Raw genomic sequence first — 17,169 nt, forward strand, 5'->3', positions numbered from 1 at the left:
CTCAAGACCAGCTGGAAGGAAAGTTACAAAAAAATCGATTGATTCATAGCAGGTGCCATCTGACCAGTGGAACAGGAGTGTACGTCATAGCATGTTGTAAAAACCTCGCTGTAAATAGGTGTTTCTGAACAAGGCAGTTGACACAATGACTAATCAATCATACACTGTGACCAGAGAGCACATGCTTCTCTGTGACACTGGCATGACAACCAGGGAAGCTAAACCGTTTTAGCATTGTGTCTTACGCAAGAGGTTATTTACAGCCTCACACGATGGAGGACATTGTTCCTCAGAGAAACGTCCTTCTGTTACTTTACGTGAGTGCCCCATAGCTACAACCAAGTGCCAAGACAATCCACCAAGACGATCCCTTTGTTAGATTGTGTTTCCATAAATTATCATTATTTCATGTTCAGTCTCTTTAACATCTATATATATTTGAGTTATGTATGTATGTATTATATACGTAAGGTAGATTATCTATGTAAGGTAGATTTTTATGAGGTAAATTCGTTTTTTTATTTCTGTGTGAACCCCGCAGAGCTGGTTGTTTTGTGTCAGTAGCGTTGGTGAGCTGCTCCACTGATCAGGACCTACCTGGGGGCGTTCTCTCAGGACCTGATAGGATGCAAGCGCACTTATCTCTCTCCCTGCAGCCCAAGCTGTGGAACGGGGTTGCGCAAAGGAGCTGAGGTGTTGACGTCAAACATTTCTCTTGCTGCCTGCTTGATTGATTACAGCAGTGCTTTGCAGAGCAGATTGGCGAAAAGGTAAACACGACCAAACACACTCGCCGAGTTACCGTGGCGTCAGACCCATAGCAGCAGAAACTAGTCAGCATGCCACAAAAATGACCCTGACAATCTTTCCTCTAAGACGAGAAACAATCTGATACATTTAATGGCATTAAATACCTTATTAGGTATTCTACTGCAGTATCTTAGTTGTATCTTTGTAATTGTGTAGGAAAGGTCAACATCAGCTTGAAAGTTTGAGGAATGCCTTTGTAAACACCTGACTGTAGCCAAACAATCCATTAGTAATAGCAGGGTCTGTTTTATATCTTGTATTCTTGGACAGCAGCTGGCCCTACTCGAGTCAGAGTTGAGTACGATGCAGAGCGGTGAACAGACTACTTTGGGAGTCTGGCGTCCTCCCTCACTGACACTTGGGAATATTTCCTGGAGGAGACAAGGTCCTTCAGAGTGGCACTATGTCAACGTTTCCAGCTGGGGGGGGAGGCGGGGGGGGGGGGGGGGTAGGTGTCGATGATGACGCAGTTGCGCTTGGGTTCAAGGGTGAAATATGGTGTTATTTGACTCGGCTGTTACGTGAGTGTTTATGTGGTGCGAGAGAAGGAGATTAAGACGGCAGGCAGCCCTGAGGAGAGCAGAGGAAGATTGTTTTCTTTGTCTGTTTTTGGTTTTATTTCTTGACAGGACAGTTGGACAGAGAGACAAGAAAGCAGAGAGAGAAAGAAGGGAAGGTGTACAGGAAGTGGCCCGACACAGAGTTGGACCCAGGCCCCTGTGTCAGGCAGGAGCTTTTAAGGTACGTGCTCTTACCCATGTGAGCCACAGGGGTCGCAATACATTTACATTTACATTTAGTCATTTAGCAGACGCTCTTATCCAGAGCGACTTACAGTAAGTACAGGGACATTCCCCCCGAAGCAACATCATTTGGCACGGCTGGGAATCGAACTGGCAACCTTCAGATTACTAGCCCGACTCCCTCACCGCTCAGCCATCTGACTCGCAATAAAATGTGACCACTCAACTACAATATTACATAGGACAGTGCAACTAAAACAACAATGTATTCAAAAGATTATGATAATACCAAACAACCAAAATATAAGACTTGTAGTTACAACACTACAACCCTGTAACCGAAATGGCAGAGAGGTGGAATGGACTGATATAATCTTGCCATTTGTCAGAAATGCTGATTTGACAAAAGTGCTCCGATTCATCTGTGTGTGAGTGTGTGTGAGTGTGTCTGTGTGTCTGTGTGCGAGTGTATGTGCGCGAGCATTCCAAGGTGTGCCTTCCAACACGTGCGAGTGTGTGAGTTCATCAGATGAAAGAGCGTTTTTTTCGAGGGAGCCCTCTGGTGCAAATTTCATCTCCTGGTAAACCGCCCATCTGAGTTCGCACAGGCCTCTGCGTAACTTATTCCGGGCTAGGAGGGACCTCATGTTGAGAGGAGGAATGCATGGACAAGTAATAAAACACCGTCACCCCCCCCCCCCCCGCCGCCCCACCTCCCCCCGAGGGTTGTCCAACAAAGTCTGCTCCCTTAATTGGTGTCCAAACTAAGTTGCGCAATAATGGCGCCCACATCCCGCCCTATCAGCACAGGGCAGAGGGAGCGTAGCTGATGTCCAACTGCATTCCTCCGTCAGAGCCGAGCTGCGCAAACACAATCAGTCTTCGGACTAAAATGTTTTTATTTGTTTAAAGAACATTCATCGCAGACAGGACCGAATGACCCACAGTGAACGATGAGGCATTGCTAAAAGTCGTTTTTGAAAGGACTTTTAAGTCTTGACATTGGTGCGTCTTCTTTATACGTTCCTTTTTCTCGATACTGGAGTCTCCAGCCTTATCTGTTGAAGTGAGCGTGAGATCATTATGAAGCAGTTGAGAACTCAGCAGGTTCAGGGCTGCTTCTCCCGCCCCAGCAGAGAGTTGAGCCCTGCTCACAGCACACGGCAGGCTCATACCCGTGGAGTCAGCAGGGCAGCCAACCCACGCGGCTATAAAACAGACGACACGTCTTTATTGCTTTCTCACATGAGCCAAGAAACATGCTAAAAACACGCACTAGCGCACTGTGTCACATACCTCGGAAGAAAGGAAACAGCCCCTTCCTCTTTTCTTTTGAACATGTTAAAGGAAGCTAAGGGGAAACCGCACTCAGCTTGGCTCTCTGATTTAATTCCCAGAAATCATCTCTTTTCCATAAACAGGAAACATGAGGGTCTGTCTAGGGAACTGCTCCTTGGAAAGACATTGTGTCAATTTGTAGGAATCCCACAAGGGTCGGTGCAGCAGTAACACACACACACACACACTCTCACACAATCATGGCTATCAGCTGACATCACCTGGGAGAAGCAGACAGGCTGGTTTTATCGCCTGACTGTCGGCCTGGCTGCGGCACGCTGCCATGGAACTTTCCAGTCCTAACTCCTCAGATCAGGCTCCAAGGAGACCTGCAAGGATTCATGGGAAATGAATTCTCCCATCATGCCGTGGGCCAGCCAGTGACAGCTGTAAGGTTAAAGACAGGATTCTAAGAGACAGGGACTTGCATGATGACTGCATGATAAGCCCGATGGGGTTTAGGGAAATAACTCTCATTTCCCTATATAATTATTATTATTATATATTTGACGGCATTGCATGAGTTAAGATTTCAATGTAAATGCACACGGTACTGCTCTGTCCTTCAACAGAGAAAACAAATATGCAGAAATAACAAAATCCGCTGTAAAAACTGATAGGAACTTGGCTTGTTGGCCCAAAAGATCAAAATGCATGTGAGTGTTCTGGTGAAGAGTCAGGATTTTATGACTCTACAGTGTAATTGGAAGCAGGAGGGAGAGGAGGGTTATTGCACATGCGGCCAAAGGCTGTTCTTACTTACAGACCCAGCGACAGCTGCTTACCAACCTCTGAGCGCCACACCATAAAGACTCCACACGCCTCTGTGCATGTGTCACAGGATAGGGTTGAAGACCTGGGGTTGTGGGTTATGGGGTCCTGGGCTTATCATAAATAACATTTGGAGTTATTGCGAGGTATACCTGTCCTTCTACCTGGCATCGCGGTGACGGCATGTCTACTTGGCCTGCTCTCTTGAGTGGCTCACTGTGTATTTGTCATTGGCCATGTTCATGGTCATGTTCCATGGCAGAACACCGGTGTCTCTGACACGGTCTTATCGCTGTCAGCTTCTCTTTATTGGCTCGTTGCTGCACACCGAGTTCTTACAGTGTGAAGTTCACCAATCGTGCTCTGGCTGTTGCGTAACTGTCACGTGTCAACTGTAGTAAGAGCAGTTTTGGTCTCAGCATGACATCGACACGATGTGGGTAGGCCAGAGCGGAAGTATGCCTTCAGCTGTCATGGTTGGGAAGGGTTTGTTTGACGGGAATCCCTGTTTTAAAATACAGTTCTGCTCTGAGGCGTTGTTAGACATAAAGCTCTACTGGGGCACAGGCCCCTATTAATATCCCTTTTTTTTCTTCCAAGCTTGCTGTGCACAATGCACTACTAGGCTATAGAAACTCCCCTTGCTTAACCCAACATACAACAGTTCAGGGACGCAAGTTTGATATCAGCTTTGGCAGGTACATCAATAGTTAATGCGAGCGTGCAAAAAAAATTCCCATTCATTTGAGGGCAAATACTCTTTTTTTGAGCTTCATGTAATATTGTTTTTATGTTTTGGTTGCTTTAGTTTTGTAATGTTTTCTTAGCCTACCTCTGTTCTGACTTGTGTGCCGAGTCTGACACCTGGACTTCTGTGTGCTTGCTGCAGTGGCTATTTGGCAAGCTCAGAAGAGCGCGCTGACATGGAATTCTGCGGGCATCGGTTTGTGTTTTCGATTAGACTGCTGTGATTTTACAAGCGTTGATTGGGATACTGCGTTTATTTTTCCGGGATTATCCATCTAAATGAATGCAGTGACTAATAAAGTAAATGGCTAAAACTCAAACTTTTGATTTGACGGGGCACAGCAGATTTCTACTGTGGCACGTGCCCCAGTAGAAATGGTCTAACGACGCGTGCTGACAGGTCTTGTGAGGTGCCAAACGTCCTGGCTGTTAGCGAGACATTTAGATTATTCCCCATATCAGCTGTGCGCTGGGCCTATCTGTGTTCAGAGAGGCACTGACCCACTGGTACACTGGTACACTGGTACTGCACACTGTGCCATGGCACCGTTCCAGGTCTCCTCGAGCAACCCTCGACAACATCGCTGCATGTTTTTTCCACTGGAGGGGGGAGAGGAGGAGGGGTTGGTAATCTCGTTTTTTTTTTTTCACACAATGTTATCTAATCACAGGACCGTCTAGAAATTCTGTCTAGAAAGAAGGACAGGTTCTTGCAGACGTGGCACTTTTCATGCCAGGAAATAAGAGTGACGGCAGGTTTAGGGTATGACGCCCTATGACTGAAGAGAGTTCAAGCACAGATGACGATGCATGTGACCCACGTACCACAGTGATCCCCCTCTGAAAAGCCTCTGGACTTCCAGCGAGCCGGTCGACCTGTTCTCGGATCACATTGGGTCAACATCGCCGACCTGGTCGATTCTGTGTGGTTGTTAAACAACGGCAGCACACAGGCCCACAAGTTGTCAAATAACAAAAAGGCCTGTCAATAAAGTGATGAAGTGATTATCTCAAACACTTAGCATCCCTGCAATAGACCACTGAACAATTACAGAAAGGCCTTATAGGAATTTGGAGTGAATGAGCTGGCAGATGACTGGCTCAAATCTATTCCATTCATCAGTTGAGGCGAACTGGAATTCTGTTCATGCATTTCATAGAACATACAACCCATGAAAGGCAGACGGCCCTCCCTTACCAGCAGTTTTGCTCGTCCACTCCTAAATAGAGAACTCAGACCAAAACACATTTAGCTGTGTGCATACACTGTGCCACCATGCACACACAAGCAGATGATCAAAACAGCCCTGCTTACACCCATAGAAGACACCTGCTACCCACAGAGACAGGCAGAAGCCTGCTGTAACCACACGCTAACACACACACACACACGTGCCCGCACACACACACACGCCCGCACACACACATCCTTGGACTGACTCAGCGAAAAGCCTGTTTAGCTCCGCCCTCTTGTTTACCTGTTTTTGTAGATGTAACCAAACGAAACATTTGCTCTTCCAAAGTACAGTTACGCATGTATGTCTCTGGGAATCCGGAACGTTTCTCCGTCTGTCTCAACAAACATGGCGCGCGGGCAGCGGGCAGACAGCTCTCTGAGTCTGTGACGACGCAGTTCAGAGCTACTTGGTCACCCTGTGTAGAGGGAAGGTCATGAAAGCAGTCAGGCTGGCGCTAGGAGTCTTGACTGTAGGTCCTGTGCTTCTAGAGCTCTTCACTGTAGACGCTCCAGGAAGCTGTTATGGTCGGGTCCTCCTGGGGGGATCACTATGACGACTGAGGAGTTACTCCTGCGATGGCACCTCGTACGCGCTACGTCACGGTATCGGGTTCCACCCGGCCAGTCCCGTGCTGCAGTGCTGCGTACTATGTTGAACACGTTCGGTAGACTGTGTGGTGTGCTACTGCACACTGTTTGGGTTTGAGTCCCACTCCCCCTGCGGTTCGATGCACTGTTTGTGAGGGGGGGGGGGGGGGGGGGGGCATTAAGTGTCTGGATAGACAGACAATTTGCAGGTTGGAATAGGACTAGTCCAGGGCTCAGTGCCCCTGTTAGTCTAATGTTACCCAGGGCCCGGTCCATCTGAAACACATTACCTTACCATGAGGCCTAGCTGCAGTACTGGCCTCCACACCTGCTTGTAAATATTGTCTCCCTTCTCTGATGACCCCCAACACACACACACACACGCACACATTGACCAATAACTACCCCAATCCCCCCCACACACACACACACCACCACACACACTTATAGACACACACAATGACCAATAACTACCCCAATCCCCCCCCACACACACACACACACACCACCACACACACTTACAGACACACACAATGACCAACAACTACCCCAATCCCCCCCCCCCCCCACACACACACACACACACCACCACACACACTTATAGACACACACAATGACTAATAACTACCCCAATCCCCCCCCCCCCCACACACACACACACACACCACCACACACACTTATAGACACACACAATGACCAACAACTACCCCAATCCCCCCCCCCCCCCCCCACACACACACACCACCACACACACTTATAGACACACACAATGACTAATAACTACCCCAATCCCCCCCCCCCCCCCCACACACACACACACACCACCACACACACTTATAGACACACACAATGACCAATAACTACCCCAATCCCCCCCCCCACACACACACACACCACCACACACACTTATAGACACACACAATGACCAACAACTACCCTAAATAACATCCCCCCCCCCCCCCCCATCCATGCACAGGCTGTCTCAAGGCTGAACACAACCTTTGGCTGGGCTGTGTGGTAAGGCTGGCTAGCCATGCACATCTGGTACAGTTGTGACCCAGGATGTTGCCAGTGACAGTGTGTTTGATTACATTCAGACTGACTCAGGCCATGACCGCTCTTCGCCCCCAACCCCCCAACCCCCCAACCCCCCAACAATTGGGGGGTTGGGGTTCTTTTTGGGCTACGGTCGAAATGTTGAAATCTAACACAGATGCTGAGAGAGACAGTATTGACGTTGTCTTGTGTAAAACATGACTTTGACCCCGTGTTTGAAGTAAAGGTGAGGATGATGTATGCATGGTTGGATTGATATACTGCTGTGTGAAGGCCTTTGATGATGTCAGATCAAATTCAACATTCACAGGGATCTATATCTTAGTGTGTGGTCTGTTTTGGGTGTGTATGCTATGACAGAGTGATGCAAGTAACCCAATGCAGGAACTTTGATTGATTTTCTTAAAATAGACAGGAGCCATTAACAAACAGGGTGTTTCCAGATTGATTTACACCGTACAACAGAGAGATAGCTGACTTCAAATCATCTTTTTTCCCCAAATCCTCTGCGATTACTGCAATCTGGAAAAGAAAAAGACAATGATTCAGCCTAATCCTGTGTGATAAGAAGTTAGAAGTCGTCCATGTCGACAGTACAACACCAAAAACAATCTCTTGACTCAGTGCATGTGAAGCCACAGTCTGCAAACCACGCAGTAATATTCACCTTGGGTCTTCCAGGCGTTCATTAGGAAGATGTGGTCTGTGAAATGTGGTACAACTAATCATTTCAAACCCAGGTATGTTTGGGACAGAAGCCTGCCAGCCTGCCCCTAGTTGGTCCTCCCCCCTCCGAACATGCATTAATTAATCTTAGAAAGCAGAGAGGCAGATTTTTTGGCTGACAGGAAGTGGTATGGATGCAAGCAGGCGTGTGTAGACAGACATTGTGGTGAAGATTAAGTGTAGTTCAGCCCTAAATTCTCCATGGATGAAACGTGTAATTTACCCAGTTTAGTCAGGCAGTTTCATAACCCGTCTACTCACTTTCATACTTAATCTTTCTCCACTTTTCCCCCAGGATGGTCCTTGGTCTACACAACATACTCACAGCTCTTACCACAGCGGCTAACGAGTTGTTCTGCATGCCCCATCATATACAGGCACATCCCTACAGATCTGGGTGATATGTGTATTTTCGATATGCAAGAATCTAAATCTGCCCCACGAACAATATTCTCAGAGACGGCTGGTTCTCATCTGCCAGCGTGGCTCAGACAGACCATGTGGCGAGCATACGTTCTTTGTCCTAGCTTCCAGGAGGGATCTGGCAGTGGAACCAGACGACAGACGACTCACAGGGAATTGTACCCTCTCTGAGGTCATGTCATGAACCGACACGCAAAGGACAGGACCGTTTGAGAGCAGTGTATTCTTCTGGCCAAGATAGTAATCGAATCAAAAACGTAATCAGCAACGCGATGGAAAGTTGAATCTGACAGTTGTCTAGTGTATGTGTCAATGTTTCTACTGTATCCATCCATCAAAAACAATATTTCGGAACATTGGAAAATACATCTCTTCAGAGACAACATTATAATAAGACAAAGAACTCAAAGCAAAAGTGTTTTATTGAGCAGAGATTCAGGTCACCACTGTTTATCGTGATTGGAATCCACAAGTAGAAAAACACAATCAACATACAAGCTCAGCTTGAAATTCCCAGACAACGCTTGAAGGCCAACTAGTTAGATTCAGAAAGTGATGTGTAGAAAATACACAAAACAGTTACCTGTCACCCATTGGTCTTGTTCTATTCCACTCACAACATATATATATATAATTAATTATAGAAGTTCAATACAAAAAAACAGGCATTTGGACCCACACACTGTAACTGTGTTATATCTATAGCAGAGTTCGCCCCCTGGTGGCTTGTTGAGGTACCTCAAACTCTACGTAAAAGACAAGAAGCCCTTGATACAAGACTAGGGGATTGGGTTTCATGCCACTAAAACAGGCAAAGGTCACTTCAAGGTTTTATGACAACTTGCCCTGCCTGCAAGTGGCATCACCTTACATTTCTAGAACTTTACTTGAAATACTAATAATGTTATACCAGTAACATTTACTCTGTTGTAACAGGTAAAGAGAAAGAGAGTAAAATAAAATTATATTAGTTCATGTGTATTAACTGGTCTGTGAAATAACTCAGTAGGCAGTGGTGAATGTGTTTTGGACTCAAGTTGTAGTACCAACACACGTGAATACTGAATATAAAAACCTACTAAAGACTTGAAATGCCATGACTGAACTCTTCATCTAGAACACATGATGTTGTGTGCTATACAGTTCACAGCTCAGGCAGTACGTAACATTTCCTGTTCCATCAGAAACTAAGTACCTGATTATCATTACACAGATGGTAAAAACCAATATTTTCTACACACATTCCTACATTCTTCCTCACATAATATTCCCACAGAGACTCAACAAATACACAGATTAAAAAAAAGGTTTTAATACATTTTGAAACTGGTTCTGTTCCTAACGAAAAAGGACTTACGGCAAAAAACTCCAGATTAACAGCAGCCCCCCATGACAGGCAAGAACACCTCTAAGGAAATTTGTCGTCCCAACAATCGAAGTAGGTTTGGCCTGCTTTTAGCATTCAAGCCAACTTCTGTTGGCTGAACATGCGTGGCAATGCCTGCAGCTGTGACAAGTCACCAGACTTGTCACCAGACACCAGACATTAAGGTCCCCTGACACTGGTCCGGTTCCTAATGTGACACATCCATCCACAACACGCCTCCTCTTGACTTTGAGTCTGTGCATAGGGGTAGGTTTAGGGGCGGATTGTACTTGTATAAAAAAATAAAATTAAATGGCACTACACCTGAAACTTGGACTTGTCTCTACCATATCAAGAGACCTCTAAAACTTTCCCACCAATTATCAGCGTCAGAGGAGGGGTCGTGTTAGTATATGGGGCGAACAAAAATATTTTGTCCCCACCAATGTTCAAACCCAACCTATGCCCTCGAGTCTGTGTATTGATGGTTTGCATAAGAGGTAACAGGACTGAAGACTGTACATAAAGGCAGAGGATACTGCTTCCTGTGTGAGTTAAGATGCTGGAACACGAAAGAACGTTTGGCTTGAGGCTTCATGGAACAAAACGTTTGTGTCTACAAAAATGTCCGGTCTTACGAAATCTTCATTGTGCTTTGTCAGTATTACTAAGCTCTGGTCATGACCAGTTCTTGTCATTCAAAAAAGGGAAAGCTTGACATCACCAGAGGACAAACTGGTTTTGAAGTCCTGAGTTTCAAAGACAAAGCTAAAGCGAGACAGAGTTACTGCTTGTTTCCGCCAGAGGCCCCTCAGTAGGTTTGGGCCCGTGTTGCCTAACGCTCCAATCGGCCGAGGTCTCTGGCCCCTGCCTCACTGTGGGCACGGAGCATGCTCAGTGCAGCGAGAGGAAGCCGGCTTCGGGCTTGTCCCCCAGGATGAGGGTGGTGCGGCTGAGAGACGGCGACGGCCTGGCCAGCCTGAAGGCCGGGTTCGGGGAGAGCAGGGAGGCTCTCCTGCTGCCGCTGATGCCGCCACCTAGTGGAGGGCAGGGGAAGTCCATGGGCCGGCGGTCCTGCCGGCTGGAGCACCCGGTCGAGGGGAGCCTGGAGGAGGGGGCAGGGGAGCTGGAGGCAGCCAGGCCCAGGGGACTGGTCTTGGGGGAGCCCTGGGGACACAGCCCCTGGAGATCGAAGGAGTGAAGCACTCTCCCTAGGAGGTCCTTGGTTCTCGGAGTACACTGTGCGGCGAGGAAACAAGAGGCATCATGAAAAGGCAGGAAACTGCAGAATCTAGGCTGACTATATCACATACTCCACCGAGAGACAAAGACAAGACACAGAGAGGGTGGCGTTGATGACGAGCAGAGAAGGTAATGATTGGACAGGAGCGTTATGGAAATGAGCTAACCCGCAAAAAAGAAGCTTCTGCAAAAGGTGAGAAGAAGAGTTAGTGAGCGCCCGCACGGTCGGGTCGGGACCGTTTCTCTGAGACGCTTAATGGCGGCGGAGTTGTGACGTCTGCATTCCAGCTAGCACAGGACAGCAGCATGGTACACAAAACACACAGATGACCAGACCCAGACGAGTCTCTCTCCCTTCGTCTTGCTTCCGTTGAGGGTGTCGGGTAATATAGGCCAGGAGTTGGGTTACCATCGGGTTAGTAAGTTAGCTGAAAGGCCGGCCTTCTTTCTCTACACCAGAGAAGTCCCCCCCCCCCCCAGACAGCAGGAAGGAAGTGTGGAGTTATGCAGATGGAGGTGTGAGAGTCATGTTGCAGGGAGAGTCATGCAGGTGTGGTCAGGTACCGTCACAGCCCAGCGTCACCACTGCACCTCTCCCCTCAGCCAGCGCCCTCAGCAGTCACAGCTCATATATCTACATATACACACACATTATATCTATATATACAGTACTGTGCAAAAGTGTTTTTTTTTTTTTTACATGAATATCGTCGTCAATATTTATCGTCTGCTGTATTTGTGTGGCAGTTTAAAACTGCATTGAGATGCAGTGTGTAGTCTTTTCGTTTGATTATTTCTTGAAAGCGTTTTTTTTGCTTTACTTCTTTCTCACCGGCGCCTAAGCACAGTACTGTATATGCACCCAAACGCTAAATTAAAACGACTGGCCTATGACAGCCCTGCCTCCCTCCACCGGCTGAGGACATGGCAGTGAGCGAGGGACGCCGCGGGGAGAGCAGAGGAGCACTGGGACGGTTCTGAGCGCCGCCCCTCGTTCTTACCCTCCTCTTGCACATGCGGGAGAGCCCTTTAGGCAGTGCAGGACAGAGCAAAGTCCTGACAGTTGTCCTCCTGATGGAGGGGAGGATACACAGAGCTGGGAGTTAACACGGGGCTATACAAGGGAGGCAAACACACACACACAAACTCCTCCTATTGATGTGCTTAGGCTGCCCTCGTACCATATTTTCAAAAAACACATGCTTCTGGAGTAATGGAAGAAGATTTAACAAAGCTTGAAAGCATTCATCTGAGATTAAACTTGGGGACAAACGGCAAAATCATAATAAAAAAATGTTTTATTTGAGATAGAAATAGATGCACATTTAAGAAATATATTCCAAAAGAGTATAAAGAAATAATAGCAACTCATGACAGTGATAAGTGAATGTGAAATGTGATTAATGTCAATACGTGACTTGGTATAAAGTGCGGTATATTTATGAACACCTCAAATGCCAAAATCAACAGTTCTTTGGTGGCAGTATTTATGCTTTCAAATGTATAGGAACACAAGCCCGACCCAGATGAATATTTACACAGCAACACATTGAGTCTACAGCCATAAAACAAAACACTTGGTGACATTCTGTAAAATCCCTTAACTTACCCTCACCCGTGTAACACATCTAAAGAAGTAATCAATTAAAACTTGTCTGCTCAGCAAAGCACTTGTAGAAACTCACAACTAAAGAGGTAGATTAGGTAGGCAGGCAGACACGAGTGGAGTCGGTTCAAGTCAACGCTCAGGTAACGGGGGGGGTTCCCATCCGTTTGCATGGACGTCATGAGGGCTCAAGTACACAGCAACAGCATCCCCCACATTTAGCAATATGGCACAAGGTCATGGAGGGGCCTCCGTCTAGGGGCAGAGGGAGGGGGAGGAGGCACGGGGGGGGGGGGGGGGGGGGGCGTGGAGGGCTCAGGCAGGGCAGGGCAGGGCAAGGAGGCACACAGGGTACTCTGGGGCTAGGAGGGAGTCAATCAGGACGTGGCCACTAGGTGGCGACTCCTACCATGTTTGTGTCGTTCTTGGCCATGAAGGGGAGGGGCTCGGCGTCCGGGGCGCCCGCCGGCGGCTCCTCCTCCGGGGGCACGAAGCCTCGGCGATCGATCAGGCTGGAAAACACGGGGAGACGACGGCAAGATGTTACAATGCTTTTAAGGGTATATGGGTTAAGATGTTACAATGCTTTTCAGGGTACACGGGTCAAGATATTACAATGCTTTTAAGGGTATATGGGTTAAGATATTACAATGCTTTTAAGGGTATATGGGTTAAGATGTTACAATGCTTTTATGGGTATATGGGAGGTGACCGTCCTGCATGGATGACACAGGACGCGTGTTCCTCTGTACTGACCTGGGAGGGAGAGGCCCACACAGGGTCACACAGCAGTTTGTCACCATGCTGTTGTAAGTGTAAGGATTCCCCGTTTCCTCTGGGTCACTCTTACTGGCCCAGGAGCCTTTGATCTGCCCAGGAAACACCCAAACAAGCAAACGGTAACTACAAGTCCCAAGATCTCTCTTTGAGGGTTCTAACTCGTCGTAGGCGAGGGGCCCAGGGGGCTCTTGGTGGTGTCGGTCATAACTCACGTCTTCGTTGGTGGTGAGGTTGGAGGCCACTAGGTAGGTATGGAAGCCTGAGAGGCCCAGAACAGACCAGATGGAGAAGAAACAGATGACCAGCTCCACCACGGTGCACACGGGGGCCAAGTCAAGGCCAAGATCACGGTGAGCAAAAACAACATGGTCATCACAAAAATGTCTGTATCGTTTCGAAATCGAGGACGTTTCACAGCGACATATGAACTATCACAGGCTATATCAAACGTACTACGAGCTCAGTAACACTGAAGTGAAATAAAACACCACACCCAGTCTGTACCACGCAATCACAGAATGTGCGACGCACCCGTCTAGCCAGTGACATCATCCCAGTGTGACTTGAGGTGTCACGCCCTCCTCTGATGAACTTCCATCTGCCTGAAAGCCGTGACTTAAGGCCAGGCAAGCGTGTGTGCGGGCAGGGCCCGGGGGCTCATCCTATTAGCAGGGAGTGGGCTTAGGACCCGTCTGCAGCCAGGATGAAACGCCCCGTCAACACCCTGACCAGTGAACAGATGGGAAATGTGGTGTAGCAGCAGGCGGAGGGGAAGACGTATGTGGTCCATAAGCGGTCATTTAAAACAAGGCTTCTGTCCGCAGCTACGCACAGCGAGGGCATTAACGAGTGCAGTAGATGATCGATGACTATGGCGTCTAAGTCACGGCCGTTGAAACCAGGTTGAAAAGATCTGCCGGTAAATAAAGGATATCTAGAAGGACTCTCCTGTATTGCAGCGACGAGGCCTTTACCTTCCTGGGAGCCTGTAGGAGAGAGAGGCGTCCATCAAACCAACACCACGTACTACGGTTCATTTCGTGGAAACGTTGAAATGCATGTGTGCGACCGCGCTGCTGGTGTGTGTGCGCGCGCGCCGTGTGAGTAAATGTGTACATATAAAGTGTGGATGAGCAGGCGTGTGCGTACGTAGCGTGAGGTGTGTGACGACACAGCCGAAGATGAAGGAGGTGAGGAAAGAGAGAGAGATGATAAAACTGTAGAAGAAGCGGTAGTTGCGCCTGCCAACACAGTTCCCCACCCAGGGGCAGTGATGATCGAACCGCTCTGGGGAAAACAGGAGACAATCATTTTAGAAAACCAGTTACAGCACGTACATCGATACGTACAGCAGATCATCAGGAACTAGAAGTGCAGTATGAGTAGTCAAACAGGTCTTGTGGCAAGAAAGTGTCTGTTGTTTAAGAAACTCCCAACAGCAGAATCATCTCAACTTCAATACTGCATCACACCACAGATAAGCCCGGTTAGGCATACAAAACACAACATGGCCCTGGCTTTGTTTACCAGTGTTTATATATGAAACAGGCCACGCCTCTCTTACCGACGCAGTTGTCACACAGGCTGCAGTGTGAGGTCCGAGGCGGGCGGAACATCTTGCAGGTAAAGCAGTACTTCAGCTTAACCACCTGCTGGTTAATAAGGATTTCCTTGGTGCGCGGAGGGGGGCGGTACGTGGAGGAACCCGTGGTGTCTAATGAGGGGAGAAGAGAGGTACTGGTAATTGTCCAAACATGCACACATGACAGTCACAATCTACGCTGAGATCACGTTTAGAGTAACTGTCATACTGTTTACCAAAAGAGAGCGCAAAAGAGACAAACATGCTACATGTTACAGGCTCTCTACATCAGCGCTGACATCAACAACAATTAGTAATCTTCTTAAGTGCGGCTATTAAGTCAGTAAGCACCGTTTGAAGCACTTTGCTCAAATCACTAGCACCATGACTCCCTTCTCTTACCTATCTGCTTCTCAATGTCGGCTGCCTCGTCCGGCTTGGCCCGGGGCAGGATGCCCGGATCCGTAAAGCTCGTCTGGAGCAGTGAGACGATCACAAACACAAATAATACCCCTCCAATCACAGGTATGAACATAGTCAGGTGGGTCACCAGGAACGGACAGCTGCAAATAAAAACAGCGGACGTTGTGAATGTGCAGTGCCAAGTACAGTGCCCACTAAAACAGTAGCTGGCTTCAAACAATAGGGCTGACCAATGTACTGTGGTACATTTAGGAAGTATTCAGTCGAACACATGACTATAGTCTGGTTCACCATAGATATAGGTATAGCTAAGGATATGCTTAACAGTTCTAAAGCTAACGTGGCTTATAAGGAGATAGGACAGTGTTTCTAGTTAGCTAGAATAGCTAGCTATTATAATTGTATTAATATTAGTGTAGCTACTCACTCGAACGCAAAGAAAAGGCCACTGGTCACTACGATAAGGCAGAGTGTCAATGGTAGGACCCCAATTTGTTTGGCGAGAATGATCCGTCCGTCGCAATAAAATCGATTCTTGCCTGGAAATACTTCCCATTTCCTTCGAAGCCGGTGCCCATTTTTGTCCGTGGACGGTAGCGTTGATGAAGGTGTTGAAACAAGAGTCCGTGGGTCAATTTGCTGGTACTCACAATTCTTCATCATGATTCCAACAATCCACTAACTTACTGTAGTAGTCCTACCTAGCCTTGCACTAGATTGAAAACAAGAAAGCGACCTCCAGTTTGATCTCTGAAACCATTCTGGAGATGGAACACTAGCTAAGGCAGTGTTAACACATCCTTTGATATTCAATACCAGCCAACCTGGCCAGCTAGCTAACTAGCTAACCCTAGCTAGCTAACCCTCTCGTCTCGACATCCCTTGCCTTCCACAACTCGGTTAAAATACCGACGACCTTGTTCTGTTGATCGCCAGTGATCCTCTATTATTTAGCCAAGTTAGCTAACCTCAGTACAAGTAAATCCATGAATTTTCAATGTTTAATTCTCTTTCGTTGTCGGCCACAAACTGTTAAGGTTTGCTCGCTAGCTACTAGACTCGGTTTAAAAAAGGTTGACTGTGGTCGAGCTGGCTGGCAGTGTCATTTAACAAACATGATCCGTGACGTGTACACCTGCGCAGTAACTGGATAGAGAGGGTTGGGTGAGAACCAATAGGCCAAAGAGGGATATCACATACCCAACCCACCTATTGAATGAACGCACTTTTTGTGGGGGGATAATGTACACTATAGTATGCCAGAAATGTATAGTAAACACTAGTAACAAAGCGTTCCGCATTAGCACAAGTACACTGGAAATGTCACTTGTCCACTTGTGGTTACTGGTAACTGACAACGGGTGCTATAGAAATCAATGAGTTAACTAGAGAGGATACAATTTCTGGGGAAATTGTAGGGTGTGCTTGCTTGCGTCGGTTGCACAGGGGTCTGTATATTTTATATAAAAATGCATCGGGCCTACTTATTATTTATAAAGATTACATAGATTTAAAAGCATCTTTTTTTTGCTGCTCATTTACAACTCAAAATACGAGTGAAGTGTAGAATGAAATATGATATATTCTCATTTCCCCTGCAAGAGGCAGCTGACAGGCTGAATCAAAACGAATACATTTGGCAGACCGGTGTAAAAATGGACCTAATCTCTATGACTTAAACGTCCTTTTAAGTTGTCCCTTCTCGTGATATTTTCAGGCATTTAGCCTACT

At 47.4% G+C, this 17,169-nt stretch overlaps 1 protein-coding gene and 1 long non-coding RNA gene across 3 annotated transcripts; both read right to left on the reverse strand.

Annotated features, from left to right (window-relative positions):
- Nucleotides 1-2,442: 2,442 nt before the first annotated feature.
- On the reverse strand, nucleotides 2,443-3,178 carry LOC136944886 (uncharacterized). Its single transcript, XR_010876800.1, has 3 exons — nucleotides 3,113-3,178; nucleotides 2,850-2,999; nucleotides 2,443-2,761 (listed from the first exon to the last, which is right to left on the reverse strand). It is a non-coding gene; the product is annotated as an uncharacterized lncRNA (long non-coding RNA).
- Nucleotides 3,179-8,843: 5,665 nt separating this feature from the next.
- On the reverse strand, nucleotides 8,844-16,497 carry zdhhc18a (zinc finger DHHC-type palmitoyltransferase 18a). Of its 2 annotated transcripts, XM_067237824.1 has the most exons (10): nucleotides 15,866-16,497; nucleotides 15,418-15,578; nucleotides 14,998-15,147; nucleotides 14,583-14,720; nucleotides 14,368-14,419; nucleotides 13,646-13,748; nucleotides 13,410-13,522; nucleotides 13,063-13,165; nucleotides 12,049-12,118; nucleotides 10,904-11,044 (listed from the first exon to the last, which is right to left on the reverse strand). In XM_067237824.1, the coding sequence occupies exons 1-9, from the start codon at nucleotides 16,099-16,101 to the stop codon at nucleotides 12,077-12,079; spliced, it is 1,098 nt and encodes a 365-aa protein (XP_067093925.1). In that variant the 5' UTR covers nucleotides 16,102-16,497; the 3' UTR covers nucleotides 10,904-11,044; nucleotides 12,049-12,076. The 2 variants fall into 2 exon arrangements, with proteins under 2 accessions (XP_067093924.1, XP_067093925.1); XM_067237823.1 differs by lacking the exon at nucleotides 12,049-12,118 and having other exon boundaries at nucleotides 8,844-11,044.
- Nucleotides 16,498-17,169: the final 672 nt, after the last annotated feature.

The sequence above is a fragment of the Osmerus mordax genome, chromosome 6, assembly GCF_038355195.1.
Source record: "Osmerus mordax isolate fOsmMor3 chromosome 6, fOsmMor3.pri, whole genome shotgun sequence".
Lineage (NCBI taxonomy): Eukaryota > Metazoa > Chordata > Actinopteri > Osmeriformes > Osmeridae > Osmerus > Osmerus mordax.

Bases quoted from the DNA above. Each gene is read 5' to 3' on its own strand.
- zdhhc18a (XM_067237823.1), bottom strand. From the start codon at position 16,101: ATGATGAAGAATTGTGAGTACCAGCAAATTGACCCACGGACTCTTGTT. The intron at 14,721-14,997 runs GTAAGAGAGGCG...TGTTTTCCCCAG, and splicing joins CCTGTGTGACAACTGCGTCG to AGCGGTTCGATCATCACTGC. The intron at 13,523-13,645 runs GTGAGTTATGAC...TTTCCTGGGCAG, and splicing joins ACCTCACCACCAACGAAGAC to ATCAAAGGCTCCTGGGCCAG.